Here is a 27,736-nt window from a genome sequence, read left to right as displayed (position 1 = left end):
ACAGTCAGCATGAACTGCATCTATAAACTAAGAACAGCCTGGGATGTGGAACATCTCCTTGCACTTTGATCTTATTGATTTCTGCTTGAAATCATGGCTTGTTTGCAGTGCAAAACATTAGTTCCTGATGTCCCTCACTCTGCCTGTTGACAGGACAGTGTAGCACACTGGCAGGCCTCGAAGCGCTCTGCAGCAGCAGAAGTCAGTAGCTTGTCTGGTTGTGACTGAAGTGGAAATGAAACAAGAGTGACCAAGGAAAGGCTTAGTGGTTAAGTATGCCTGTAATTACTTTTATCTGCAACAAACCAAAGCTCTAGGGCAGGCAAAACCTGGAATCGCCTTCAGCCAGGCTTTGGTATTCTCATTTTAAAACCTCCTGGCAAGTCTTAAATTCCTTTAGTACAAATTTGAGAGGGTTGTAGCCTACCATGATCTATTACTTTTTTTTTTTTTTTTTTTTTAGTATCAGCTGAAACAATTTACATAGAGCTCCTGAGAGATTATCCCAACAGCAGAACAAACCAGCAAATCATCTGATGAGTCAGGCTACAGTGGGAAACACCAATTCTTATTTAAGAATAAGGAAGAAAGGGCTTTGGAGTCTAGAATTCGAGGCCTCACACGTATTTTACACCAAAACAGGAACAGGCCTCTTGAATTCATCTCATATACTGGCAGAACACCTAATTTGGTTAGACTAGGTATATCTAATGATTAAGGTTTTTTGGCCCAAGTTTGAGGAAAATCTGATTCCCAGCTACGGCACGCTTCCGCAGCAAGACTACTTTTAAAGCAGTGCGTGTTTAGTATTTATTACCCTCTAGCTGGTGACAAGTAAAAGCAGCAGGTTTGACTGGCTCCCCTGACACGCCCGTTTGCTTGCTTTTCACGCCCCCCCTCCAACACAAAAACCCCGCCGGTCACGACGCGCCCCCCCCCCAACCCCGCTGAGGCCGAAAATTAAATTCTCCGCCGGGCCGAAGGGGGGGTGGGGTGGGGTGGGGGCGGTGGCGGGGCCTGGCGGCGCATGCGCGGGCGGGCGGGCGCGGCCGGGGGTGTGGGGGGGGCGGGTCATCCCGCCCCCCTTTCTAGCAGCTTCCCCGGGTGCGCGGCGTCATCGGCGCGCGCCGCCGCCGGGCCACGGCTGTTTCCGCTCCGCACGCCAGGCCCTGCCGCTCGCCGGGAGAGGCATGTCGGGCAGCGCCGAGGGGCCGGCGGGGGGTCACAGCCCCCCGGGGTCCCCCACCGGCGGCGCCGCCGCCGCCGAGCCGCGGATCATCAAAGTCACGGTGAAGACGCCCAAAGAGAAGGAGGAGTTCGCCGTCTCTGAAGCCAGCAGTGTGCGGCAGGTGAGGGGCGGCGGGGGTAGCCACGCCGCGGTGAGGGCCCGGGGGCGGTCGGAGAGCGGAGGGCCCGGGCCGGCGGTTCCCGCCTCCGGCGCCGCGGGGCGAGGGCCCTCCCCGGTGGTGACAAAGCAGCTGCTGCCTGCCCGGACCACTCTGAGCGCTGCCGGGCGAGTACCGGCGCCCATCCCGGCCCGGGGGGGGGGTAGCGGAGAAGCCTCCCACTTCATCTCCTCCTCTCCACCCCCGGTTTCTCTCCTGCTTGCTGGAATGCCGAGGGCCGGCCCGGGAGGCGGATGGAGCTCCTTTTCTCACTGCGAGTTGTCCTGTCGAGCTGACTCAGTCTGCGAGTAGGACGCTGGCTGGCTGGCGTGACTACAGAAAACGTGTGTAGTCACCGGCGCCGCAGCCCGGGTTTGCCAGTGGCTGACTTGAACCAAAACTCTTTGAGAAAGACAGTCAGTAGGTTATGCAAAGACGCCTTCATTTGAGGGAGGTCATGTCTGTAGGCTGCACGTGTAGAATTTGCAGTGCGAGTAAAGCGCAGCTTCTGCTGTACTTAAAGGTGCTAGTTACTGATGTGGTACTTAGCGTGGCAGTACTGTCTGGTAACTGAATTATTAGGGTCTTTTTGGCGTTTTGTGAAGATCTGTGCCTCGCGGTGCCTTTGGCTCAACAGAAGCGGTGACACCTACTGAATCACAGACACTGTTTCCTGTTACTCCTCTGTTTTTCTTGGAGGTGTTCCATGCAAGTATGGACTAGAACTTCATTTATTTAGATTAGAGAGCTACAAACCATAGAAAAGGTGTAACCAAAGTGTAAGGCAGAGGCTCTATAAAGCCTGAGTCTCCTGCTTGTGAAGGATGTAGACCTTACTATGCTAAAATACGCCAGGAAGTGAAGCTCCCTGAAGGAGCTGCAGGGCTTACGTAATTTTCCATAGAATTTCTCTGAAATTCGCACTGAAATGTCTCTGAATGAGGCAACTCCGACTTCATGGGTTTTCTTGTGTGATAGTTAACTGCAAGCCTCCTCAAAAAAACGTTATATGTGAGAGAGTGCCACTGGTGTTTAGATACAGAGCTTGAAATCGTTTACAGATGATCTGAAAGACACTGACTGTGTGGTTATCAGAGGAGGATACAAAAGATGAATTAGAGGCTCCCAGGTGTAAAATATAGTTCCAGCACCTTAGCTAGACTTTTGCTTCACCTAGTTGCTGTGGAGAGATAAAATGCTGATACTTCTTTTAAATTGTTTACCTTTGGGTCTGTTTTATAGTCAGGGGTTTTTATGTTAGCATTTGGCTTGTAAGTATCCCAGTGAAACATATGTTTCACTGAGGTCTTCTCTCCAGCTGCCAGAAGGGTGAGACCACTCTCTTGTCTTCACTGATGTTTTGGCAGCTGCAGTACTGTATGCTATCAGCTACTCTCTGCAAGCTTAATCTAGACATTTCTCCCAAAAATAAAATGACTGTGTTTGCTTTTTAATGTTGTCCACTGCTTTCCCAGCAATCTCAGTCTGAAAGGGGTGCTTTTCACTTCTCTGTTCTCCATAGATTTGTGAACTGCGTCAATGCAGTTTTTGTAAAAGTCTTTGCAGGTTTTAGTTTGTGTTTTGTTTTTTTGGTTTTTTTTTTTTTTTTTTTTTCTTAAAAAAGAGAGCCTCGTAGTGTGGAACTAACCTGAGGATCGCATTTGTCCTGAAAAGCAGCCTGTCATTAGTTTGGGTCCATCAGGAATTGTAAACAGATTTACTTAAATATATTACAAAAGTCACATCTTGACTTTCAACAAGTTGTTTCAGTTGTGAATGCCAGGGGGGCTGCCAGGTTTTCAAATAAGCAATTTTCTTAAACTGATACAGTTATACAACCTAGCAAGAACATGAATTTTTACTGAAAGCAACCATGCAAGTTTAGGTAATCAGTAGAACACACTGCTTGAAATGTCTTTGTTGTCCAGAGATAGCTTAAATTCTAAATGTTGTCTCTCTTGGAGCTGCTGCTAAGAGATTAGGTCTGCAGTTACATCTTGATTCCTGTAAGATTGCCTGTGTGGGTCATCCATGTGCTTGGAGTCCCAGACAGTGTCATAGGTATCCCTAAAAAATACACTGTCCCTGTAGTGTGACTAGTATTGGCTATTTCTCTTAAACTGTAAACTTGAGCTGCTGTTCATAATGAGCACGAACAGTAGAAGTGATGTTTACAGAGCCAGCCTTGAATGAAAATAGGTTAATCTCAAATACAAGGCAAATTGATCATCTGTTCAGGTGCATCTGGGATCAGCAGGTGGTTTGTTCTGCTGGCACAGGTGGGCCAGCAACACCTGTCGTATTTGCAGATTGGAAAAAAATCCAAGCAACCCTAAACTCATACAGCAAAAGAAAAACCATTCAGTTTTATGTTTCTGTAGCTAATATTATGACTTAGTGACTTGTTTATTTGTTTGCAGTCATGTTGGAATACTGCCAGAACAAAAATATGGATTTTTAGGTAAATATTTTGGGTCATCAGGGCCAATTTAGGGCTCCATGAAGCATGTGTTATGTTGCTCCATTAGTGTAAATCAGCTTTGCAACCATCCTAAGTTAAGGAAGATCTTTCCCTGTGTTGGAAAACTCCAGCAACATAGGATTTGTTATTGCTGATCTTGTGTTGTGCAGCTGGAACAGTGAGTATGCAATTTGGAATGCAAAATAGCCTTCAAGTGCAAAACCAGCTTGGAAGGTCAGTTGATTGAAAGTGCCACCCATCTGTCTCTTTTTTTTTTTTTTTTTTTTTTCCTGTGGAGCCTGTTTGATTGTGCTGAAGACAGTTTGGCTCAGTATTAAGACAAGGGCCAGATACTTGCTTTCTTGACTCAGTGTGTTGCTGATCTTGCTCTGTGCAAAGACCTGATGAGTACATGGTGGGTAAAGATGAACAGCTGTAAGCTTGCTGACTTTGCCTGACCCTGACAGTGCTGACACTTTAGCTCAGTAAAACTATTTGCCTTTTTTTTTTTTTTTTTTCCACTTTGGTTTATTTTCTGAGTTCATGGCAATACAGTCTTTGCAAAATTCCTTGCTTAGAGTTAATTTAACAATGTATTTTGATAAAGCCTGTAGACAAAAAAAGTGCGCTCATGTTATGGATGGCTCATGTCTTAATGTCTTAGTGAACGATTTGAATTATTTCAGTGATGAGGTGCTGGAACCAGTTACATGGAAAAACAGTTTTATTTTCATAATTTAGACTATTTATACCATAAGGGAATTTATAGAAGATTTAAAGCTTGCTGAGACTTCATGGTGTGTTTCTTGTAGTGCTCATTGTTGACATTTGTAGTGTTCAAGAATTTATTCTAACTGATTCAGAGGTGCTGTCCACCAGTGTGTATGCATACAGCAAGATACTGAGTTGTGCATTCTGTGAACATTATGACCCTGAAACCAGGTAACATGCCTTGCTCTATATTTTTAACTTAGGCCAACAGAATGGATATAGCAAATCTGCACTAATAATTTCAGAAGCTTGTAGTTCTTGCAGAGAATTATTGTCAGACCTGTGCTTATCTGAAAATTTCAGGGTAATGTTCATCTGGAAAAGTTAGTGGAATTGAGTTTAGCTTCACAGAAAAGAGATTTCCTTCTTTTGCCCCCTTTTTTTATCTCCGTTTTTATTTAACTTCAACCTTTTTATGTAATTTCTCTTCAGTGTGGAATAAAGTTTTTAGTAATAGCATATTTAACAGCTTGTAGTATGTTTTTTAAACTAAGTGAACACATAAATACTGTGCTTTCTGTACAACAGTAAATTATAGATAAAAACCTGACCTACTGAATTGTATGTGCAAATGTTTACACTGTGAGGCTGTTTATTGTCAAGTGGAGATTTCATGAAGTTGTATTCTCTGATTACAACTTGAGCACATATTACGCTTGAAATTTTAAATCCATAAATCCGGGCTTTCAGATTTGAGCCTCAATCTCACAATCCCAAATAGGTAATGTTCTGCTTATAAAGATCACACAGGTGTAAAGGTTAAGGGGGACACAGGGTGATGCAGTCATGGAGCATCTTTCCTGACTTGCATACTCTTTTAATATTTTATGTAATGTTTTACTTCACAAGAAGAGTTTAATTTAAATTCTTTTAACTTAATCCAATTTTGTCTCAGTATTTTTCTGTAGTCAAGAGATTACTGAATGGTGCAACCTAAAGGATTTGAAACTGTATGATGGAGTCTGTTTCTTCTTTTCCAGGAATACAATTTATCTTTCTGTTGACAGTCAAGGCACTTGAGTACATGGATTGTGTAACATGAAGTATTCAATTGTCTGGTGTCTCAGTGCATTGAAACACATCTATGTGAATCCTTAAGGAGCCCACCTTTCAATGTACTCTGATCATTTGTGTTTCTTACGATTTTTTTTTTTTTCTCTCATTTTGGAAACTTGATTAAAATTGTTTTAGATCAATGGTAGATGGCTACTTGGTAGAATAAAATCCTTTAAAAGAAGGTATATTGAATTTCTTGACTGCTGGCTTAGTTAGATGTAACCAAAAAGTATCACCCGTCTAACCATGGCACTTAACAAGTGTTTTCTGTTAAAAGACTGGCAGATACAGTAAAATAAGAATACCTGTAGTACTGTGAAGTGTCTTGTATGCAGATATTTTTCTTCAGAGTAACAGGTTCGTTCTGATATTTCAATTTTTTGTATCTTTGTTAAACTTTTATCCATGTCAAATAGGGCCTGCCTTCCTCCCATGATTTCCCATGGGTTTGTTTTGGTAGCACCCTTCACCTTCAGGCACATGTCAGGGGTGTCACAGAATTTTTAAAGGTCGTTGTTGTGGTTTGAGCCTGGTTGGCAGCCAAACACCACGCAGTCACTCTCTTTCCCTTCTCTTATGGCAATAAGAAGGGACAGAGAGCCAGGCTTGGGGTTTGAGATAGGGGAAAAAAATCACCCTTTATGGGCATGAGCAAAAGGCAGACTCGTTAGGGGAAGAAAAAAGAACATACATTTATTACAGACACTAACAACATGTAATAGAGTAGGACAGTGAGAAGCATTGCCACATCTTGAGAAGACCTTCCCCCCACCCCTCCCTTCTTCCCGGGCTCAGCTCTGCTCCCGATATCTCTACCTCCTCCCCACAGCGGCAGGGAATGGGGGGTGCAGTCAGTGCTGCTGCTTCTTCCATCTTTGGTGGGGGGAGCTTCTGGAGCTTGTTCCCCCTGCTCCAGCATGGTCCCACTCTCACAGGAGACAGTCCTCCACAAACTTTCTCTGATGTGGGTCCCTCCCATGGGCTGCAGCGTTCCCCACACTGCTCCATCATGGGTCACCAACTTTCTCCAACTGGAGTCCCTCCCACGGCTGCAGCCCTCCCGGAGCTGCTCCGGCGTGGGACACCCCCGCATGCTGCAATCCTCCCAGCGCTGAACTACAGCAGTGGGGCTACCTTTTCCCATGAGACCCCGGCCTTCTTTGGGCACAGCACCTTGATCAACAAGGCGGAAACCACAGGCCATAAATCAATGTCTGCTCCACCGCAGATCTTGATGGGTGGCGGGGGGGGCCGCCCTGCCGTCTCACCACAGGATACAGGGGGGTCTCTGCTCCGGCACACCTCCCCCCTCCTTTCTTCCTCCGTTCCTCCACTGACCTTGTTGTTCATGCAGCTGCAGCAACTCCTCCTCACAAGTCCCACTGCTCGTCACCACGTCCCTTCTAAATACGGTATCGCAGAGGCGCAGCTGATTGGCTCAGTTTTGGTGCAGAGGTGGAGGTGACTTGGAGCTGGGGGAGCTTCGAGAAGCTTCTCACAGGGGGCCACCCCGATAGCCCCCTCCCCTGCCACCAAAAAACCCCATCACTCATTCAAACTCAGGACAGTCGTCCTGTGTATTGTTCAGAATTTCCAACAGCAGAGGAAACCTTAATGAGCAGCTGTGTTAGTGGTGTCATGGTAAGATATTCTATATATTTCTTTTAGACCACAGTCAGCATCTCAATTTAGTAACTATAAACCTTAGCTATGTAAGGAAAGTTATTCTCTGAAGGTAAGGTTATGTCAGAATCTTTAGAATTGGGAATACATGGTGACATGGACAAAAATTATTTTGTTTCAACTTCTTGTTGTTGATGGGTTTAATTGTTCCCTACCCCTGACAAGTTAAAAAGAATGTTAGCCATTAGGACAGTAGTCTGCTCATAATTATACTCTCTATCACCTTAAATTTAAAACTTGATAAAGTCAAACTATTTAAAGATGCTTACGTAGAAGGTCAGATGAGAAGGAATTCTTCTATCAACAGTAACTCACATCTCAGTGTTTCCTCAGGAAAAATGGATGCTGACCAAGCTCCTCCCAGTGAAGCAGAAGGATAAAACATCTTATGCTGTCTCATGAAAAAAGAAAGTATAGGGTAGAGTCTCAAAATGAAGCTCAACTGCAAGAGTCTTGTTTTATACATAATCCTTTCACGTCCTTTTCCAGTCTTGGTGACTTTCTAGAAAACAGACTAGTTCTGTTGCAAGTGCAACCCTTTCCACTGGTAGATTGCAAAATCCTTTTATGGAGAAGGGAAGTGTTGCTAACCATTTCTGCTAAGTCAAAGGATGGAGGAGCAGAGTGTCTTGCTGAAGGATGCCTGGAAGGAATAGAACTGTCTAGAACAAAAGTCCTGAGCCCCTTCCATTAGGTTGCACTGCTGCCATTTTCCTTTCTGGGCTCCTAGCTTTGTAAGCTCCTCAAGAATCTGGATTTGTTTCTCAAGATGAGGTTTTTTTTGTGAGTTTGGTTTGGTTGCAGAGATTTGAGGAAATAATTTGTTTGTGAAACCAGCATGGGTCATTGTCAAGGGCACAGGAAGATAGTAACTCCATCAAGTCATGAAAGACAGAATACACTGGTAGAAACCTAATTTTGGATGAGCTTTCTAGCTACATTTTTTCTGCTGCAAACTGTGGCCTGAAGGCCAAGGTGCTTTCCTACTCAAAGCTGCAAATTCTTGTCCCCCTTCCTGTATAATGTCAAAGAATTGTGCAGTGAAACTCTGTTTTCACTGACTTACTTTAATTCAGTCATAAGATTACGAAGTATGATTTACCAGGAAAGGACACCACAGCTATCAGCAGTTGTATTGCCATGAATGTGTTTGGTTCTTTACTTCTTGGGTCAAGAAGACCTGTTGCCATTAATTCTATTATGTAAAAAGAAAGCTGAAGCTGGGCCTGGGTGTAAGAAAGACTAGAGTCCAGCCAGTACACTTAACTGCATATGTTAATAGGAATGGCATTTGAAAGTTTAAATGATCATGAGTGTGTTTTGAAACAACGGTGCTGAACCACGGTAACGCAATTTGAAAATCAATCTTTTGTAGTAGAACTGTTTGAGGGACTTCTGGGAATGTAAACTGCAGCTCAGCCCTCTAGATACAAACCTTTGCTTCCACGTCATCCTCTGTGTTCAAAACAGAGTTTGGTGTGGGGAGACTCAGCAACTTTTTTTTCTTATTGTTATCTAGATAAAATTGTATCTTAGTATTTTCAAAGCAGGTGCAGTTTTCAGGGGTCTGTTTTTCTGTTACTTTTCAGTGGGAATTGGATGTTAATTCAGTGAGGCCTCTTTCAGACTTACTGTAATTTAGTTTTTAAATATGTCTTATTAAGCAAAGGTTGAGAGCATTTGGGAAAGTATTTTGCATTATTTTTTCCTCTTTTTATTGCGTTTTCACAGCACTTGTCATGTGAATGGATAGTTACGTTATTACAGTTGCTGGTTTTGATGTCAGAGTGAGTCAGCAAAAGCTTTTGAATCATTATATGGTGATAACATGTCAAAGGACAGTTTGCATGTTAAGATTTTTGCTTTGCCTAGGATAACTTTTACCAGGCCCTTCCTCGGCCAACTTGCCAGATGGTCAGATACTAATATGTTAATGTTTAAAGTATGGATCTGCTCTGCAAAGTGACAGTGCAAAACAATCTCTGTTTTAGTCAGCTGTTTTACTCCATGTGTGTTCAGACATTAGCTTTGTTCAGTAACAAAATGTTTAACTAGCTCCGGTACGAGTGTGCTTTTGTTCAGCACTGGGCATCAGCACCGTGGGGTTTGCCCATAGCTTGAAAAAACCTTCAGAGGCAATCAAGTTGAGCAGGTGTAACAGAAGTCCTAACTTGCTTCATGTCGCCTTTTTTTGTGTTAACATGGAACAAAAAAGTCAAGTTTTGTTAGTGGAATACTGGGCTCAGTTTTTTAAAGTTGTGTAAAGATGAGGATGTTTGGCTTGAAAATGGGGAGTATAAACACAAAGTGCTGGTGTGCTGCTAAAAAAACGTGTATGTTCTCAATGTGAAAAATTACAGTGTTCCTGTCCTTTAAAAACAAAAACAAAAAAAAAGTTGACAGAAGCAAGTTAACTTTAGGTGAAATGGCATGTTGACAAGGTGCTTCAATAAGACTAGTGTTAGAGACTAGAGTCAGTGCAGTAGGAGAACTGGACAGAAATGCTCATCATTTCTAGCCGGTGACACTTCGAACTCCTCCTTTTGGTTTTCCCAGATGGCCAAGTATTTTAACTAATTTGCTGGTAGTGTTATTTAGTTCAGTTGTACAAAGTGAAGATTTAAACAATACCAAAGTTTATTTTTGTACAACTGCCTAAATATGTATTAATGCACATTATGATAATCTCATTTCCTTTATTTCCTTTGCCGTTAATTGTGTATGTTTAATTTGAGGCTCTGAGCTGACATACTAGTTTGGTGCTTAGGGAGAAGAAAATTGATAGTTGTCTTCACTGCTTATGCTTTTTTTTTTTTTACTGTAGCTCTGTAACACCTTATCGCTCAAATTATTTGATGCCAGTAAGAGCAGTGGGGAGTCATAAAAACTACACAGATAGGGTCTGTGGGAGTAAAAATGCAGTTGCCAGTCATTTCTCTTGTCCTTTCAGTGTTTGAATTTAAAGAAACTTCTAGATTTTCCCCTTTTACTCTGGGGGAATGGTCTTGCAGTTTGGTTACCGTTATCAGTGAGAGACTGAGAATACCGAAGGTAAGTGTTTGTGCCCAGAGGATGGTAAAGAGTCTTGTCTTCCATCCTCCTTGACATTATTTCACAGTACAAACAGTAGTGACTTGTGCCAAACTCCAACCTAAGGCTAATCATCTTCCAGTATTGACAGAGATTGTGTGATGCTGAATACTGACATTAATATTTTGATTTTTTTTTTTTTAACCAGGGAGCAACAGATTAGATGCTGATAATTAAAAAAAAAAAAAGCCAAACCAAAACTAAAGCCACATGTATTGAAAATGGTTCAATGGCTTTTGGTATTCTGTTTTACAAATGTATAGATTATTTTCTTCTCCCCTGCCTCAACAAAAAAATAAAGTGTATGGACATAATCTGTTACTGGTGGTGTCTTTAACTGTTAATACTAATCAGTAGACTTGTTTGCAAAATATCTCTCATGGTAACCTAGGTTATATGTGGTAGTTCTCTGTGAATGAGTGTCAAATAGAGGGCTTGGACCTGTTTATACCTTGTAATTTCAGAAGTCCCGAGGTTGTGCTGGATGCAAGTGAAGTTGATGGAGGCCTGACTTTTTTTGTGTCTTGGTTAGGCTTTTTATGTAAATATGCCTCAGCCAAAATTGGTTCGGTATTCTTGACAGCTTTATTATTGTGGCTGGAAAGAGAACTATTGTGTTTAGATCACATGTGTATATTGCTGTAGAGGTTTGGGGTGTCCTGGTACATTGGCTGTTTCATTCATGCCTTACTGCAGTGTTGGTTTTGCAGATTAAATAGCATTACATGTAAGTGGGGTAAAGAAAGTGTATAGCCTTTGATGCCTAGATACTAGGTCTATATGAAGCCTATATACAGCGTTTATATTAGATGCTGTTTGGTTATGTTCTACAAATGGTGTTTTGTTTCCTTGACCTTATGGGTAAGTAGCAGCTTTTAGAAATGTGTGAGAGGGCTTGATTTAAGGTAAAGTAATTTGAAGGAGGACACCAAACTATTAGAGTATGTCCAGATGAGGGCAACCAAGATGATGAAGGGCCTTGAGGGCAGGACTTGGGAGGAGCGGCTGAGGTCACTTGGCTTGCTCAGCTTGGAGAAGGCTGAGGTGTGACCTCATCAGTCTGCAGCTTCCTCGACGGGGAGGTGCTGATCTCCTCTTTCTGGTGACCAGTGATAGGACATGAGGATATGGAATGAAGCTGCGTCAGGGGAAATTCAGATTGGACATTAGGAAAAGGTTCTTCACTGAACAGGTGGTTGGTCACTGGAACAGGCTCCCCAGGGAATTGGTCATGTCACCAAGCCTGTTAGAGTTTAGGGAGAGTCTGGGTGACGCTCTTAGTCATACAGTTTACTTTTAAGTAGTCCTGCAAGGAGCGGGGAGTTGGGCTCAGTGATCCTTATGGGTCCCTTCCAACTTGATATATTCTGTGATTCTGTTAATATTGTTTATATTACAGTATCAGCCTTGTGGTGAGAACTAAGATGTGGATCTCGCTGTCAGAACATATTGTGGAAAATACAATAATAAATGAGTTTGGGTAAATGACATTACTCTTTGGTTTGCCACAGTATGGTAAATGTTTATTCTTATGTATTAGCTTTGTACCAAATTGTGAGTATTTATCTTGTTTTTATGTTACTTTGGAATGTGTGTTAAGAATAATTAACCAAAAGAATGCAGAATAGGAAGTGACTGATTGAACAGTTGCTCAGAAGAAAAGGGTCTAGAGTTTATAGCCATTAAATAAGTCACCACTGTTACACGTGTTTCCCACATGGATTTTTCACTTTTTCTTGTAAATAGGAATATAGCTTGCAGGATGTGGGGTTTTTCCTGTTGTTCCACTAAGTATAGATAAGAACTGTTGTGTGATATTTTGGCCAGTTTTGATCCCCACACTTGCAGAACTATGTAATTGGATTTGAAAATCCAGAGAGTAGTGGGAATGATTGTGTTAGAAAACAACCCTCAATGAAAGGTTAGCCTTACTGCAACCCTTTATTCTAAGGAGAACAACAATCTGTGTTGTCCATTGTGGACCAGACAACGAAGAAATAGGGTAGTGAAACACTGGAATAGGTTTCTTGGAAGAAAGTCACTGGGGACCTCAGAGAACAGGCTAGAAAAATGTTGGGAATAATTCAGGTAAGTAACCCACTTTGGGAAGGAAGGGACTGAGTGACTTTCTGAAACACTTGCAAGTCTAAATACTACCAGTGTAAAGGCTGATTTAAAAGTTGTTTCCTTAAGAACTGGAACTAACTCTCTGTAAGTAGACTTTTAACTAACCAACGACAGCATCCTACCGAAACACAGACTTTTTACCTCTGTTGTCTCTCAGATACTCTTAAGTTTTTTTTTCTCCTATACTGTAAAACCTTTCAATTAGAGACTCGTATTCAGAGCATAATACAGTGTCATTTTACTGGTTTTGTCCTGCCTATTACAAAATATAATTATTAATAACTAATTGCAAGATTAATTTTTTTTTTTTACATGCAGTGAGAATTCCGTAGTATGCTTGGTATGTTTTTTAGAGTAGTATGGTCAACTTAATTTTAAAATGTTGAATAGGGTGAACTTCTGAAGGACTTCCTAACTGCCTGGGCTTGTTTAAAAATACTTAGCCTACTTAGATTTATTCAACAAGACTAGGCTATCTGGCTTTCTTATAGTAAAGTAATTCCTTAGCATTTTTCTTGGATATCTTCCTTTTTAAGTTTTGTGAATTTTTTGCTTTCAGTGAGAGCATTTTTCTGAAGAATAATAAATCTCAGAGCACAACCTGGCAGTTATTGATTTCCTGGTCATCTGAAGAATGCATCTATGCGCCGTGCCGTAGGCTGCAGCCTCCTTTCATGTAGCCATGTTGAATGAGAAAGTAGAGCTACCCGAGAGAGGACTTTTGCCTGTGTGAAAAGGAATGCTAGTTTTGACACATGGAATGCATCAAAAATATGTCTAAGAAGAGAAGATGCTTCTCTGTTCAGTTCTGGTCAAAGTGTAGACAGATTTATCATACCTTTGATACTGAATCCTCAGTCTTTCAGCAACGGATGGCTTGAGGCATGCATGTGTGTGTGTGTATAATAGTATATACTTCCTAGTATAAAATTAGATACATACTTTACAGTGTGTACATGTACTTGTTTATATATAGCTAGTACATGTACTAGTATGTATTTATTGTCATGGATGCCAGCCTGATTGAAGCCACAGTAGTCTTGAAGTGGAATCAGATTTTTGTTCTTGCCGGTTATATAACTAGTGATCCAGATGTGAAACTCTTCTGATTTTTATTATACAAATAAGAAAATAACTATTTCCCATTTTCCTGTGGACCAAAAAAAAAAAAAAAAAAAAGAAAACTTAAAATATTTCTAGATTGTGTAAAACAATGTGCAGTGCAAGTGGGATAATACATTAAATGCGAACAAAATAGATTGTCCTTAAATCATTAAAAAAATTATAGTTCAGTATTCAGTTATATAAATGTATAATATTAACTTTTTTGTTTAGTTCAAGGAAGAAATCTCTAAGCGTTTCAAGTCCCACACTGATCAGCTTGTGTTGATATTTGCTGGAAAAATTTTAAAAGATCAAGATACTTTGACTCAGCATGGAATTCACGATGGACTCACTGTTCACCTGGTTATCAAAACACAAAACAGGTAACCTTACTGATGAGTGATCTTCTCTTTACCTCTAAAAGTAAAAATACTTAACAATAAAAAGTAAAGCAGTTAGTAAAAATTCTTAACATCTTTCTGTTGGGCGAATTTAGATTTGAATAAATCACTTGAATCAGCTCCCTGGTTACAGTTGGTACAGAATAACAGTCTGAAATTAGAGTGCTTTTTTCTTAGGTTTATCTTATATTTTAATTGGATTCATGTTTCTAAATACAAGTCTTGCTTTTTTTTGTTATTTAGCTTTTTGATTTTAGTGCTGAGTGCTGTCTGTGTTTGGGCTCTATAGTTGTTTAGATATCAACTCTTACCATCCGTAAAGATATGTTACACAGCTTTTTCTTTTCACACATGAGAATTTGCAGTGGATCCTTACTCACTTGGTAAAACAAGGAAAGAAAACTTCTGAGAGAAAACTTCTGAAAGAACTGCTTTAGTACAACTAGTTTATCTGGCTTTTTTTTTTTTTTTTTTTTGTTCTGGTGAGGCAACTTTAAAATGACACGAAAGTTGCATCTGTTGAGCTGTCTCATCTGAACATTACTTCTGTGAAGTACCCAGAAGAAAAGGGCTCGACTAATAAAAAATCCTTTCAGCAAGTAGGGTAATACATCCCTCAATTGAATCTAGCTTGCCTAGTCAATAACATGTTGTTTGTTCTAGACTGAAAGTGTTACTGCTCCTGTTCTGCTTAAGTCTTTCCTGTTTGTGTTGAGGATCTCCTTCCGTGGGAAGATGTCAGATGATGAAGGAAGGAGAATGGAATTTAAGAGAAAATGAATATGCTTTCCTTTTGCAGTCCTCATCAAGTCAGAGGCCTATTAATAACATTAACATTAGATTTAGGCACCTGTTGAAGTTAGTAGTGCTGGCATTAAATATAGGCATCTGTTGACATTGATGTCTTCAGTTATGTGCTCACATCCTGGCGGGACTGTTTTCTCTGTCCTGGAGTTGCATCTCTGTTCAAAACATATTTGTTGGCACTGGCAGGGGTCTCCCTTCACTGCCCTGTGCCTCCCCAGCCAGAAATTTAGTCCTGATAGCCATCTCAATCTTATATACAGTATTAGCTAATACTGTTATTTTGTGCTTTGTACATCTAAAATAGTATTCTGCTGTTGTCATGACTTCTGCTTTTTTTACTTACAGTCTTGAGTGTGGCAGAGAGTGAGTGGTGATAGCAGGATGCTTTTGACTTATAGAGTCTTATATAGGTTGGACCTAAAATAACTAAACGTACTGAAATACCAGTCTCTTGCACCTTCTTGCACTTTGCCACTGGGCTAAGGAGCACCCATGCACAATGAGACACCTGCGGGTTTTGAGGAATTTTGGTGTCCCTGCATTGGTACTATCAGCACTGCAATCCATGTCTCCTCGCCCCTCTGCTTTTTTTGTTTTGAATAATTTTAGAAGAGTGTATTACCATTATCTTCAGCATCTTTTAGTCATGTCTCAGACAAGGAAGTGCAAACAAAAAAGTACAGACTCTTTGTGTGTATCTGCCCTACCCTCAAATGCGGCAGTACTGTTTTCACTTACTAGCTTTGCTCAAATAAACGAAAAAATATATTCCTAAGACCTGCTAAAGAGAATTGCCAGCACAGTGAAAATCAACTTTGAGAAAGTATGACATTGTCCTGAACCATCTCAGTAGTCTTCTTACTAAAATACCTGGATTTTATGCTTGACCCAAAAGGCAGGATTTAAGCCCTGCCCGTGTGGCCTGGCAAGTGCTGATTTTTGGCCATGAGTATCAAGATTGGATTGCTCCCAACCACTTTACACTATGCCATTTACTTTTCTGTTGACTGTTGCTGCTACTGTTGCTGCCATATATTTGAATAAGCAAAAGTGCTTCTCCAAAACTAGATCTGAAAGTTGTATTTTCCCTTTTAAACAATATTACATGTGTAACTGTCAAATAGGAATCCTCATATATCCCAACCAATCATTCGTTTATGGAAAAAAAAAAAATTATTACCGTGCTATGTTTTCCAGGCTCCTAGTGTAATCTTGTAACCGGGCCTATACAGTATCAGAGTAGCAGTGAGTGATTAACAGTGGGCCATAAAGATTCATTGAATTTCCAAATACATGGTTCCGATTCAACACCTGTTGTTTGTTCAAAAGCAAATGGAGGAAACATAATGACAAAATGGATATAAAGGGTGATATGCACTTTGCAGGAATTTCACATGAGGACTTGAGGCTCACAGACTTGACACTCAAACCATATTTTTGAGGGTACATACCCCCGGTTTCCATAGAGCCACTATGAACTGAGTTTTCAGTTTCGTTTACTTTTCTGTCCTGCTTTGAGAACCTTTCTTGTCTGTTACATGAAGGGACACAGATGCTTCTCAAAATAGTTTCTCAGTTGAAAAAGCAAATAGGTTTTTATGCTTATTAATTTTCTCTTAAGGAGGAAAGATTTATGTGTTTTCTAGACAAAAGGAAACCAGATATCTAGCAGAAGATCCACGGTCACTATACAGTCTCTAATCTTCCTCACTGAAGTTATAACTGTTTGGTTAACAGTAGTTGTCTTGTGTTCAGAGTTCGCAGTTGCTGTTAATATTACAGAGTATTAATGCTTGTTCTTCTCAGGACCCCAGAGTTACGTCAGGGCACCTTCTGACAAAGACAAGTACCCAGGTATTCCCTTACCTTGTTTGTTAGTATCTGTCTGGAGGGTTTCCTCTGGAACATGTTTTCATTCAGCAGAATTTGTGAGTGTTTTGATAGACCTGAAAGTAAAGGAATAAAGGAAAGAAAGGAATAAAAATTAAAATATGCAAAACTGAATTAATAGGAATCGCTGTGGACTTAAGTTTTAGAAGAACTGTTAGATCTTGTGGACTGAAATGTATTTCTCTTCCTTCACACTCAGAACATCAGTAACAACTTCAATGAGATGATTTGGTCCCATGGTATCCTATACTTTCGTGACTTGGCATGCTATGTTTTATCTACCTGTTGACAAAAACACTGGTCAGATCAGCAGGGAATACCAGCCGATGGGCTATTTATAAGCTAGTGTTGGTGATCTGCTGAAAGAACTTGTGAAGTGTGCAAAGTATTTCAATTTTCCTTTGGTTTCTGTCTATGGTTTTGGTGGCTGATGTTTAGCCTGGAATCAGAGAACTATTAGAAACCTCCGGGAAGCCTCTGGACCTTTCAGCCTTGTTACTTTGGTTTGTTTGTTGTTTGGGATTTTTCTGTTGTGTTCTCCTTCCCCTCGCTTTTGTAGTAGATGGGTAGTCTGAGATGAACTGAGGTACAAAATCTAGTGTACTGTCGAATCCTCTGTCTTGGTTTCAGCTGGGATAGAGCTGATTTTCCTTCTTAGTAGCTATAATAGTGCTGTGTTTTAGATTCAGTATGAGATTCGGTATGAGAAGAATGTTGATAATACACTGACGTTTCTAGTTGTCGCTAAGAAATCAAGGATTTTTCAACTTCACATGTCCTGCTAGAGCACAAGTGTACAAGAAGCTCCAAGGAAGCACAGCCTGAGCAATGGGCCCGAATTGACTAGTAGAATATTCCACTAGTCATATAATGTCATGCTCAGTATAGAGATGAGGGTTGGCTGGGAAGCTGTCTTCTGGGATTGCAGTTTCAGGGTTTTTCAGAGGATCCCTCCTGGAACAGCCTGGGCATCGGTTGGTGGCTGGTGAGCAATCGTATCGTGCATCACTTGTTTGTATAGTCTATTATTATTGTTGCTGCTATTGTTATTATTATTTCAATTTTAACTTTATTTAATTTCAATTATTAAATTGTTTTTATCTCAACCTAAAAATCTCATTACCTTTACCCCTCCAATTCTCTCCCCCATTCCCTGAGGCAGGGGAAGGGTGAGCGAGTGGCTGTGTGGTGTTTGACTGCCGGCTGGGTTTAAACCACAACATCCTCAAACCTCTGTGAGGTCTGAATTCATAGTTTCTACAAGTTATTTTATGCTGTACTTCTGCAAATACAAGCATTTATGACATGAATGAGACTGGAGGACTGATTGGAGTTTCAAAGTAGTCCCTCTTTGAACAGAGGCCAGGTTAGCTTTAGACAAGCTCAGTTCCTTGATCTCTTACTACATGACAGCAGCTTTGTTATGCCTCTTTAGTAGAAAGGTGTGGTGAGTATATGGCTTGGATAGCCTTTAGCACCTGTGTTAAATTATGCTGGTTTTAACTTTTGTGTAACTGCAATTTTACCCTGTTTTTGGAGTCTTAAATATTACTGAGTTTCTGATATTCATCTTCTAATGGAATAAGACATTAACTGAATTTCACATTCAGTGAGGCATCCTATTAAATATGTGGCATGAAATAAATCTGACATTAAATTTAAATCTTGCTAGGTTTTATTTCTTTAAGCTCCAGGCATGTAATCAGTAGAATATGAGTATAGTGGAATAAGGCAAGGATCCTTAAAGAAAGGTAAGGACAGAGGAAACAATTCATTGGTGGGTATCCTGGGGACAGGGTGAGAAGGTGGTAATGACTGCAGTGGTGCCCATCCATTTTCTTAATGTTTCAAACTGCTGTTCTGAAAAACTGATGACATTACAGATGACTGAGAACGATTTGTTACAGGAAGCCGTCTGAGGTAATAGTGCAATTTTGAGAAAGAATCAAAATGTAAATTAAGATTTGCAAGGATGATACTATTCCTTATTTAATGGCATTGTTTAAATTAACTTGTTAAACTTGCAGCTTTTAAACTTGCCTTTTTAGATCACAAGACCAGCCAGCTCAACAAGCAAACACCACTGGGAGTACTGCTACCACATCAACATCAAGCAGTAGTACCTCAACAACAGCTTCAACAAATAGTAACCCTTTTGGCTTGGGTAAGAATATTTGTTAGGTAGCATGGTGGGTATCTTCTCTTGGATTCAGATAATTGTCCCTGAAGCTTTATTCTAATGTAGGTAGAACTTTAAAAAAAAAAAAGACAACCAACCAAACAAAAAAAAAAAGAAGAAAAAAATGTACCACCTGAAAAACTGATTACAAATATTTGTTATTTGTTTTAGAAGGTTTCTGATCACTAAGTTAGAGGAAGGATGTTTCCTTAATTTTATATGCAGAAATTCAGACTTGTGCTGTTTCATCTTCAGTAGTAAGGTGCCACTGATGTTATATTCTAGCACTATGGGTAATGAAACTCCTTCCAGTATTCTTGTGCTCCTTAAAAGTGCATCTGAATTGCTGTGAGGAGAGTGTTGATGAAGTTGGGCTTGTAACATGAAGCCAAGATCTAGAACAGAAGTAATGAATTGCTGCTAATCTTACAATTCAGTATTTCTCAGGTTCCAAGTCTGATTGCATTATCAGTCTTCTCTTTCATGAATAAAGAGGCTGCAGTCTATTGACTCAAAAATACTATCTATTTCCATTCTTACAGTGGGGAATTTCGTTCATTCTTTTCCATCTCATTTGATTTCAGGGGGTGGGGAAGAGGTAGAATGGGAAAATCTAACCATAGTAGATTGCTTACTACCTTCTGAAATGTTTTGTTTGGACTCGGCAAAGGATGGGAGTTCAGAGCATAATTAGTTCTTGGTGCATTAGAAAGAACTCTGCTTTTAATTAGAATAGTGAGTATAAGTCATATTGGGAGATCTCTCTTGGTCATAGTCTAACCAAGAAGAGACAGAAAAATTGTTATTATAAATGCATTGGGAAGTGTTGCTGTGGGGGTTGGGGGGAAGCTAAGGCCCTAAAATGCAAACATCCCTTGTGTTTTAGATGTGAAAAATTAGAAGAAAAGCTGTTACAATTGTAACAAGTTATATTTCAGATGCAGTTTGTTGGATTCTTACTTAGGTGTCTTGTTATTTAAAGAAGCAAACTCTTAGTGGATAACTTCTTAACAGTCTTGCAAAGATGGACTTTCCATTTGTTTTCATGAGTATGAAGTGTGGGATATGTTCAAGTACTTTGTATGTAGAAACACCCTGGATGTGTTTTGAAGTACACTAGAATCTGAAAGTTCAATTTTTTTTTTTTTGTTGTTCTCTTAAAGGTGGCCTGGGAAGTTTGGCAGGTCTGAGTAGCCTGGGCTTAAACACATCAAACTTTTCAGAGCTGCAAAGTCAGATGCAACGGCAACTTATGTCCAACCCAGAAATGATGGTTCAGATAATGGAAAATCCATTTGTTCAGAGCATGCTTTCAAATCCTGACCTGATGAGGCAGTTAATCATGGCTAACCCTCAAATGCAGCAACTGATACAGAGAAATCCAGAAATCAGCCACATGCTGAATAATCCAGATATAATGAGACAGGTATGTAGAAAGATTTCTGTAAGTTCATGACCTTTGATTATACTGTAACTGTGAACAACAAAGCAGGAATTGGACATGCTTAGTTGAGTGTTTAAACATTCTTGAAGTATTTAGGCTTGTTAGAAGATCCATAAAAGGTTGCTGTAGGCAACTGATGTTTGTATTTCTCATTGTTAATATCAGAAATGGACTGATAATTCAGAAAATATGCAGCATAGTTTTAAGACATTGAGGACTGTGTAATAAGGTCTTCTGAGGTTACAGTTGGATGTCTCTGGGTGCACTTGAAACCTTCTGTTGTCTAGCCAATGAGTTTACCAGAAGCAGTAATTCTCTAAAATACTACATATTTTAATTTTATCCAACTGTAGGTACTTCTGAGTGCTTCTAAAATTAGACGGTGTGTAAGATACGCTGTGTGGCAGAAGGTATCAAAAATAAATAGATGCTTTTGAAAATGTAGGTATTTCTTTCAAAGTTCATCTTATAGGCTGCCTCCTGAAATGATGTTAGAAATGGTTGAATTTCATTGTATTGAAAAGATGAAGAAAGAAAGGAAGAGTTCATTCAAGGTTTTTCTTCTGTTTAGCCAGTGCTTCCTGACCCAGCCAGCATAGTGACAGTTGTGGTAGAAAGCTGGCTAAATACCAAATTTGGTTGATTCCCACTGAGCTGATGTCTTGATTTGGCTTTAATCATAATTTTAAACTGGGTTAGACAGCGGTAACTGAGGTACTGCCAAATGCTGACATTTTCACTTTAGAATGGATTTCTTATTAATACAGATTAAACGTTCCACTTCCCTAGACACTAGAACTTGCTAGAAACCCTGCAATGATGCAGGAAATGATGCGAAACCAAGACCGAGCCTTGAGCAACCTTGAAAGTATACCAGGTGGATACAATGCCTTGCGACGTATGTACACAGATATTCAGGAGCCAATGTTGAATGCAGCGCAAGAGCAGGTGAGAAAAGATTGTAAATGCCACTGAAAGTAAATTTTTGAAAAATAAAAGCATGTAAGTAATGTAAAATTCCAAACGTGTACTTGACAAAACATTTCTTGATGCTTGAAGTCACTAGTTGGCCTCTTATTGTTGAAAGATCCTTAAAAATTACATGCTCTTCTAAGGTCAGAAAAATACAGATACCCCTTTTGTGTTTGAAAAGCTATTTTAAAGTTAATGAATGTCTCTATTACTTAAATTTTAATTCCTTTAGTTCTTTGCCTTAAAATTCTGAGGTCCAGGAAAAATTTTTGAAAGGTGTGTTTAGTAACTTGGAATCTAAGATGGGAATTAAAAAAAGCTTTGAAGTGGAAACCAGTATGCAAGATACAATCTTACTGTGATCAAAATAACAGTGTAGTAGCTTTCAAAAAGAAATGTGATTTAACTTTTTTGGAGGTGCTAGTATCTCTCAATGTTGGCATGTTTTCAGAATATTTACAACTAATAACTGTATGATGGTGAGTATAACTGATCAAGAGCCATCAACATTTATCATCATGTATAATTTTGGAAAAGTAACTTGCCATTTATAGCAGATGTAAAAGTGGTTGGTTTTAGTAGATGATACATGTTTGCTTTCTTTCATCTGTAGTTTGGAGGTAATCCATTTGCTTCTTTAGTAAGCAATGCATCAGCAGGAGGGGACAGTCAGCCATCTCGTACAGAAAATAGAGATCCTCTACCAAATCCCTGGGCTCCTCAGTCTGACTCGCAGACTTCCACAACAAGTACCAGCACCAGTAGTGAGAGTGGTGGCAGTACTAGTGCTGGAAATAGCACCTCTGGCAGTACAGGACAGAGCTCAACTGTACCAAATTTGGGACCTGGACTAGGAGGTGTGTTTACTACTGCAATTGTATATATTTGCATATACTTGGGATTTTGATGAAATGATTCTTTCATTAGAAAGAGAGTTTTTGATTCAGAGTTTTTATTGTCATTTACTTTTGTAGAACATTTGACTTGTATCAAAGTCCTCTGTAGAAAAACAAACATGAAAAGTAAACAAAGAGTGATAATAGTACTTCTGTATTGCCTTAAAATAACAAAGGTGGGGAATGTCTAGGTGAATGGTAGTATTTTTCTGTTTTGGAGGCAAAATATGAAAGCAGCAAATAACGTAGATACTTAGTGGGACTGCTTGTTGGATACAGCCTCTGTTTTAACTTCTGTGGTAGATGTGTCTGTGTAAGCAGAACCACACTGAGGTGTATTTCAGGGATTAAAACTCTTGGAAACAAAGTGATTATAACCTGGTTTTAGGTATTTGATCTGATGGTGGTCAGGATGTTTACTAAAGTGACCATTTACTTTTTTTTTTTTTTAAGCTGGTATGTTCAACACACCAGGAATGCAGAGTTTACTACAACAGATAACAGAAAACCCACAACTTATGCAGAATATGTTGTCTGCACCCTATATGAGGAGCATGATGCAGTCATTGAGCCAGAATCCTGATCTTGCTGTACAGGTGAATGCATGTGGTGTATTAACGTACTGTGTGTATTGAAGTAAAAGAAAAAAAAAGTTTGATACAGTTACATTTTCACTTGTGCCAACATCTCAACAATAGTCTGTAGTGAATGGCCTGTTTCTTAACATTAATCCCTAACTCACTGAAATTATATTCTATTTACATTTAACAATTTATTGCAGTGAGCTTCAATTTGTAGTTGGACATCATGCCCAGCATGCTTCTAAAATAACTTGTAAGTTTGTATATGTTTTGTACAGCTCTAAACTTGTGACCCAGCATAAGAACCAGTTAGACAAAACAAATGCTTTGATTGTAAATTAAGGTAGATCTACCAGTAAACAAATACCCCCACTATCTTGGGAGAAGTGAAGGAAGGGGAGTTGGTGCCATATCTAGGTGGTGTTCTGGTTTTAACTTCTCTTTTGTGACCTGTGTTCACGGTAAAAATGCAGATGTTGTTCTATGAATGGTATCATAAAAGTGCTTTCCAATTTTACTTAAAGCAATAATATCCAAAGTTGAATCCTGAGCTGAGATTAAAAGAAAAAAATTATCTTTTCTGTATTAAATACTCACCTGGAAAATATTCTTGACTTCAGGTGATGTTTACAGGGAACTATCACTTAAATCTATAGTGAAGACTGAGCAAAAAAGGATTTTTTTGTAATAGAAGTGAGGTTGTCCTGGCAAGTATCTGGCAATTCACTCACTTAAAAATTGTCCAACCAACCAAAACAACAACAAACAACAAAAAAAACCCACCCCAAGCCCCAACCAACCATCAACCGAAAAACCCAAACCAAACAAAACAGAACACCACCACACCCCCCGACACCCCACCCCACCCCCCAAAAAAATCCCAACCCTGCAATGTATTCAGGCTGATGTTTCATAACAAGCTTTGGCCAAAAGAGTAGTAGATGATGATTATTCTGTGAGGTTATTTTCACAGACTATTACTGTGTAAGTAGTTGTCCTAAAATGCCCTGTGATTTTTTACTGCATGATCTTTGAAGTTAAATATTTCTATCCCATAGATGATGTTGAATAATCCTTTGTTTGCTGGAAATCCTCAACTTCAGGAACAAATGAGGCAACAACTTCCAACTTTCCTTCAGCAAGTAAGATGAGATACTAACTGTTAATAAATGTCTGCAAGTCAACGAGCAATATTTTCAGTAAACTGGTGTCTTTCTTTGATTTGTCTAAAATTGATTTGTCTAAAAGCTAGATTCTATGTTCTCATTAGCTTTAGACACTGAGTTAGGTTGTCCCTTGATGTTAAACTCTTGCTTTATGTCTCCATCCCTTTCAAAGTTAAACCTGACTTTTAGTGGATATATTTGTCTGTGGCTAGCACAACCGCTTAGATTTGCTCTTGCTTCTTTGCTTAAAAGGAGTAATTGTTCTTACTGCGCATTAGCCAGAGGATGTCTGTTTGCAACATGATTTCTTTCACAAATTAGAAAGATCAGTACTTTTTCCACTACTAGAATAATGTTTCACTCTGCTTATCTCATATCTCTTAAAATGTGCCTTAAGTATATGGGGAAGAGATCTTACAACATGCCTTTAAAGACCCAATTCATTAACTTAATTCAGAAGTGTGTTCTGAAGCTTTTTGCCTATGAAGATTGTCCTACCACCATCTTCCTTTCTTAAAAACATTGTGCTTGCAGCCCAGGTATCTGCTTGGTATTAGCTGCCACAGTGTGTAGCAGTACTGTGTTCCCTCAGTAGGAGTAAACGAGATTTTTTTTTTTAGGAATTGAAAACTTACTCAAGTGCCTGAGTTCCATCATTAGGCAGTCCTTGCAAATCAGAGTAAATGTGCATTGCCAAGATCTGATTGCACACAGGCGGTTTTATGGGTAAAATAATTAATACATACATGAATTACGGTAGCAAGTTTAGCATTCAGAAGAAAGCATTTAAATTGTTTCAACCACATAAATGGCTGTAGTGTTTTGTAATGTCACTGCTTTGTGATTACTCAGTGGTATCTGAGGAGCTAGTACACATGTATGTTTTTGAAATCTCTGAATAAATGGTAATTAATGAGGCACAGTAGGAATCATTGCCGTTTCCTTTGGGTATCTCCTCCTGTCAGTATCTCCTTGGGGTTTATCTGCACATCTAGTTCTCTGTTGTATTTACTATGTTAGGTCAAAAGATCATCAGCATTAGCAGGTAAAGTTTAAAAATATCTAGGTGTTCTCAGAATGCTGACAGTATTGCAGCTCATACTTCCTTGCTTATCTACTGATGTTTATATTACGAGATTGAGTGACAGAAACAACGGAATGTTCCTCTGCATATTGGAAGGCATCTTCTGCAGTAAAGGGCAATTGCCTAGCAGAACTAGGAAAGAATCGCTCCTACTTAATATCTGGAATTAGTAACATTAATAGAGACAAGATCCAGGTTACTTAAGTGCCCTGAGGATTGTTGGACCATTTCTGTAAAACAGGTCCAAATATCAGATGGTTGTGATTAAAATATTTTCTTAAAGTAGTTGCAGCAGATTGCTTTGGAGAACCCAAAATGTTTTCCTCTTTAAAATTTTAATAAACTTTGCCACCCATATATGTAGTTATTCTCTGACTTTTAAAAGTGATCAGGAAGATAAAGATCCAGGAGATGAATGGAAAATATTAAAAACTTACTGTGCTTGTTACACATGCAAATTCCAGACCACAGTTCATGTCCTATTCTGCTCTGCACCAGAGGAGTTTTGACCTTTATCTGTGATTTCTATGTGAATAACAAATGTTTTTGCAGCAGAAAGAATTTGACCTAGTTTCCAGGTGAAGGCAGCTAAGATTAATAAGCCTGTCTGCCATTGGAAGTAGGTCTGTCTACCAAGACCATGTCACAACTGAAACATTACTTTTTACTTACCGGTGGCACCTCTAAGTAGAGGTGAGCATAAGCCACTAGTCTTTTAGTATCTAAAATAGTCAGGTTTCTGGACATTTTATTTCAGAAATGAAAAGGATTTGTCTTAAGTATCTGTGGATGTGAAAGCCAGTTTTTACTTGAAGTCACAGTAGAGTGAGAGCCCTTGAATATTACACATTCACTTGCTAATATGTTTTTCAGTATATTTGTTTGCATTTCTCTAGGCTGTGAGGGCACTACACGTATGAAGACATGCACAAATAGTTGTGATCAAACTGCTGTGGTCTGAATTCAGCTAGGAAAAATAAATGTATCACTTTTTCTTGGATATCTGTTGGTCAAGTTTCATTGTATTCACCACTGTTGCTTACCAGTAGTATGATATAGGAGACTAAATCTAGAATTATGTTGGACTAATACAGTCCTTTGGCTTTGAAAGATGATGAAACCTGCTAGAAAAATTAATGAAAAATACTTTTCCTTGTGTACTGCTTATTAGAAGGACTTTTGTCCACATCTAGAGAGTTCATTGAAAAAATTTTCATAGAAGCTTATCAAAAAAATAAAAAATACTTAAAGGATTTAATGTAAATGCTTGAATATGAAGTTGAAAAACAAGTTCTGAAATGATGTCATATTCTATAAAGTAACTAGCGATAAAATTTGACTTTGACCATCTGCATATGATTAAGAGTTTCTCTTCTCTTCTTAGATGCAGAATCCTGACACGCTATCAGCTATGTCAAACCCTAGAGCAATGCAGGCTTTGCTACAGATTCAGCAGGGCTTGCAGACACTAGCAACAGAAGCACCTGGGCTTATACCAGGGTAAGAACCAGTCTTAACAATTTAGACAAGAACTTTTCTCTTGTTTGTTCTATCCATATGTAGATATCTACCCAGTTGTTATTAAAGAATCCTGTTACTGCCTTTTTTAGTTGAACTAAACTTGGTTTAGAATCTGTCACGCTTTTGCCTGCTGTGTGCTTCTAAACAGGGATGACTCTGGTCTTTGTCTTAGTACTTTACTTAAATTGTCATCCCCTCTTTGACAGGATTTTTACTCAATAATCAAATAAATGAGAAGACAAGCTAGTATTTATTATTCAAGTAGTTTATATCTTCTTTCTGTCATTTATGCAGATTTAATCCTGGTTTAAGTGGACTAGGAAACACTGGAGCTCGTACAGGGTCCACTGTACCTAGTTCTGTTCCCACTGAAAATACAAGTCCAGCATCAGGAACTGCTGAACCTGGTCACCAGCAGTTTGTCCAGCAAATGTTGCAGGCACTAGCTGGTGCAAATGCACAGGTAAAGTACATCACCATATTATAGGTTTTTAAAATGCTTTATTTTTTCACTGTAAACCACTAGAAGGGGGGCTGATAGTTGAGGGGAGAGCTCCCTGGATACTTCTGTCAAAGGAGAGTGGAGGAGGCTTGAAAGTGGTGTTGAAGCTGTGCAAGTAGGTGCTGGAGAAACATCAAATTTGAGTAAAGTGTCTTTTGAACAGTTGATTTTTATACGTTCATCTTCATACCCTTGAATTTCTGAAATGCTTGGAAAGATTGAGGCAGATTGAGGTGGTAAGGTTCACTGGCAAGTGAAGTGTGGGCTCAGGCAAGAGAAAAGCTTAAGCATGTTGAACACTGTTACCTCTGCGCTTTTTGTCTGTGTTGCTGGCTGTTACTCTCTTGCTGTAACTAAGCCTCTGTTGCACACTTCGGAATAGTCACACTCTTGTTTGGTGCCTCAGTTTGTTGTATAGCTTCACTGACATCCTGCAGATCCAGACTGCAGTGCATTTTGTTAATATACTAAGAGGGATTAAGGATTTCCAGGATGCTCCATAAGTCAAGCAAAGGTAGAACCTTTGCCAGTAGTTTTAGGGTGGTGAGCAGATCTGGCTTTAAAGAAGACATGCTGTTAACTCTCAAGAGTGCTGTGTGAAACAGCACCCTTACAC

General features: G+C 39.5%; 1 protein-coding gene across 2 annotated transcripts in view; it reads left to right on the top strand.

Annotated features, from left to right (window-relative positions):
- Positions 1–1,095: 1,095 nt before the first annotated feature.
- The window catches only part of UBQLN1 (ubiquilin 1), a 30,855-nt gene continuing 4,214 nt past the window's right edge, over positions 1,096–27,736 (top strand). For both annotated transcript variants that reach the window (XM_042787763.1, XM_042787762.1), the window contains exons 1-10: positions 1,096–1,349; positions 13,909–14,060; positions 18,824–18,939; positions 20,118–20,380; positions 21,188–21,346; positions 21,984–22,227; positions 22,720–22,862; positions 23,906–23,989; positions 26,482–26,597; positions 26,913–27,081. In XM_042787763.1, the coding sequence (XP_042643697.1) occupies positions 1,191–1,349; positions 13,909–14,060; positions 18,824–18,939; positions 20,118–20,380; positions 21,188–21,346; positions 21,984–22,227; positions 22,720–22,862; positions 23,906–23,989; positions 26,482–26,597; positions 26,913–27,081 (1,605 nt within the window). In that variant the 5' untranslated portion in view covers positions 1,096–1,190. The remainder of the gene's footprint in view (positions 1,350–13,908; positions 14,061–18,823; positions 18,940–20,117; positions 20,381–21,187; positions 21,347–21,983; positions 22,228–22,719; positions 22,863–23,905; positions 23,990–26,481; positions 26,598–26,912; positions 27,082–27,736) is intronic.

This window comes from Tyto alba, unplaced genomic scaffold (assembly GCF_018691265.1).
Source record: "Tyto alba isolate M040663 unplaced genomic scaffold, T.alba_DEE_v4.0 Super-Scaffold_13, whole genome shotgun sequence".
NCBI lineage: Eukaryota > Metazoa > Chordata > Aves > Strigiformes > Tytonidae > Tyto > Tyto alba.
Note: the sequence above shows the minus strand (reverse complement) of the source record. Positions and strands in the feature narration are given on the sequence as shown.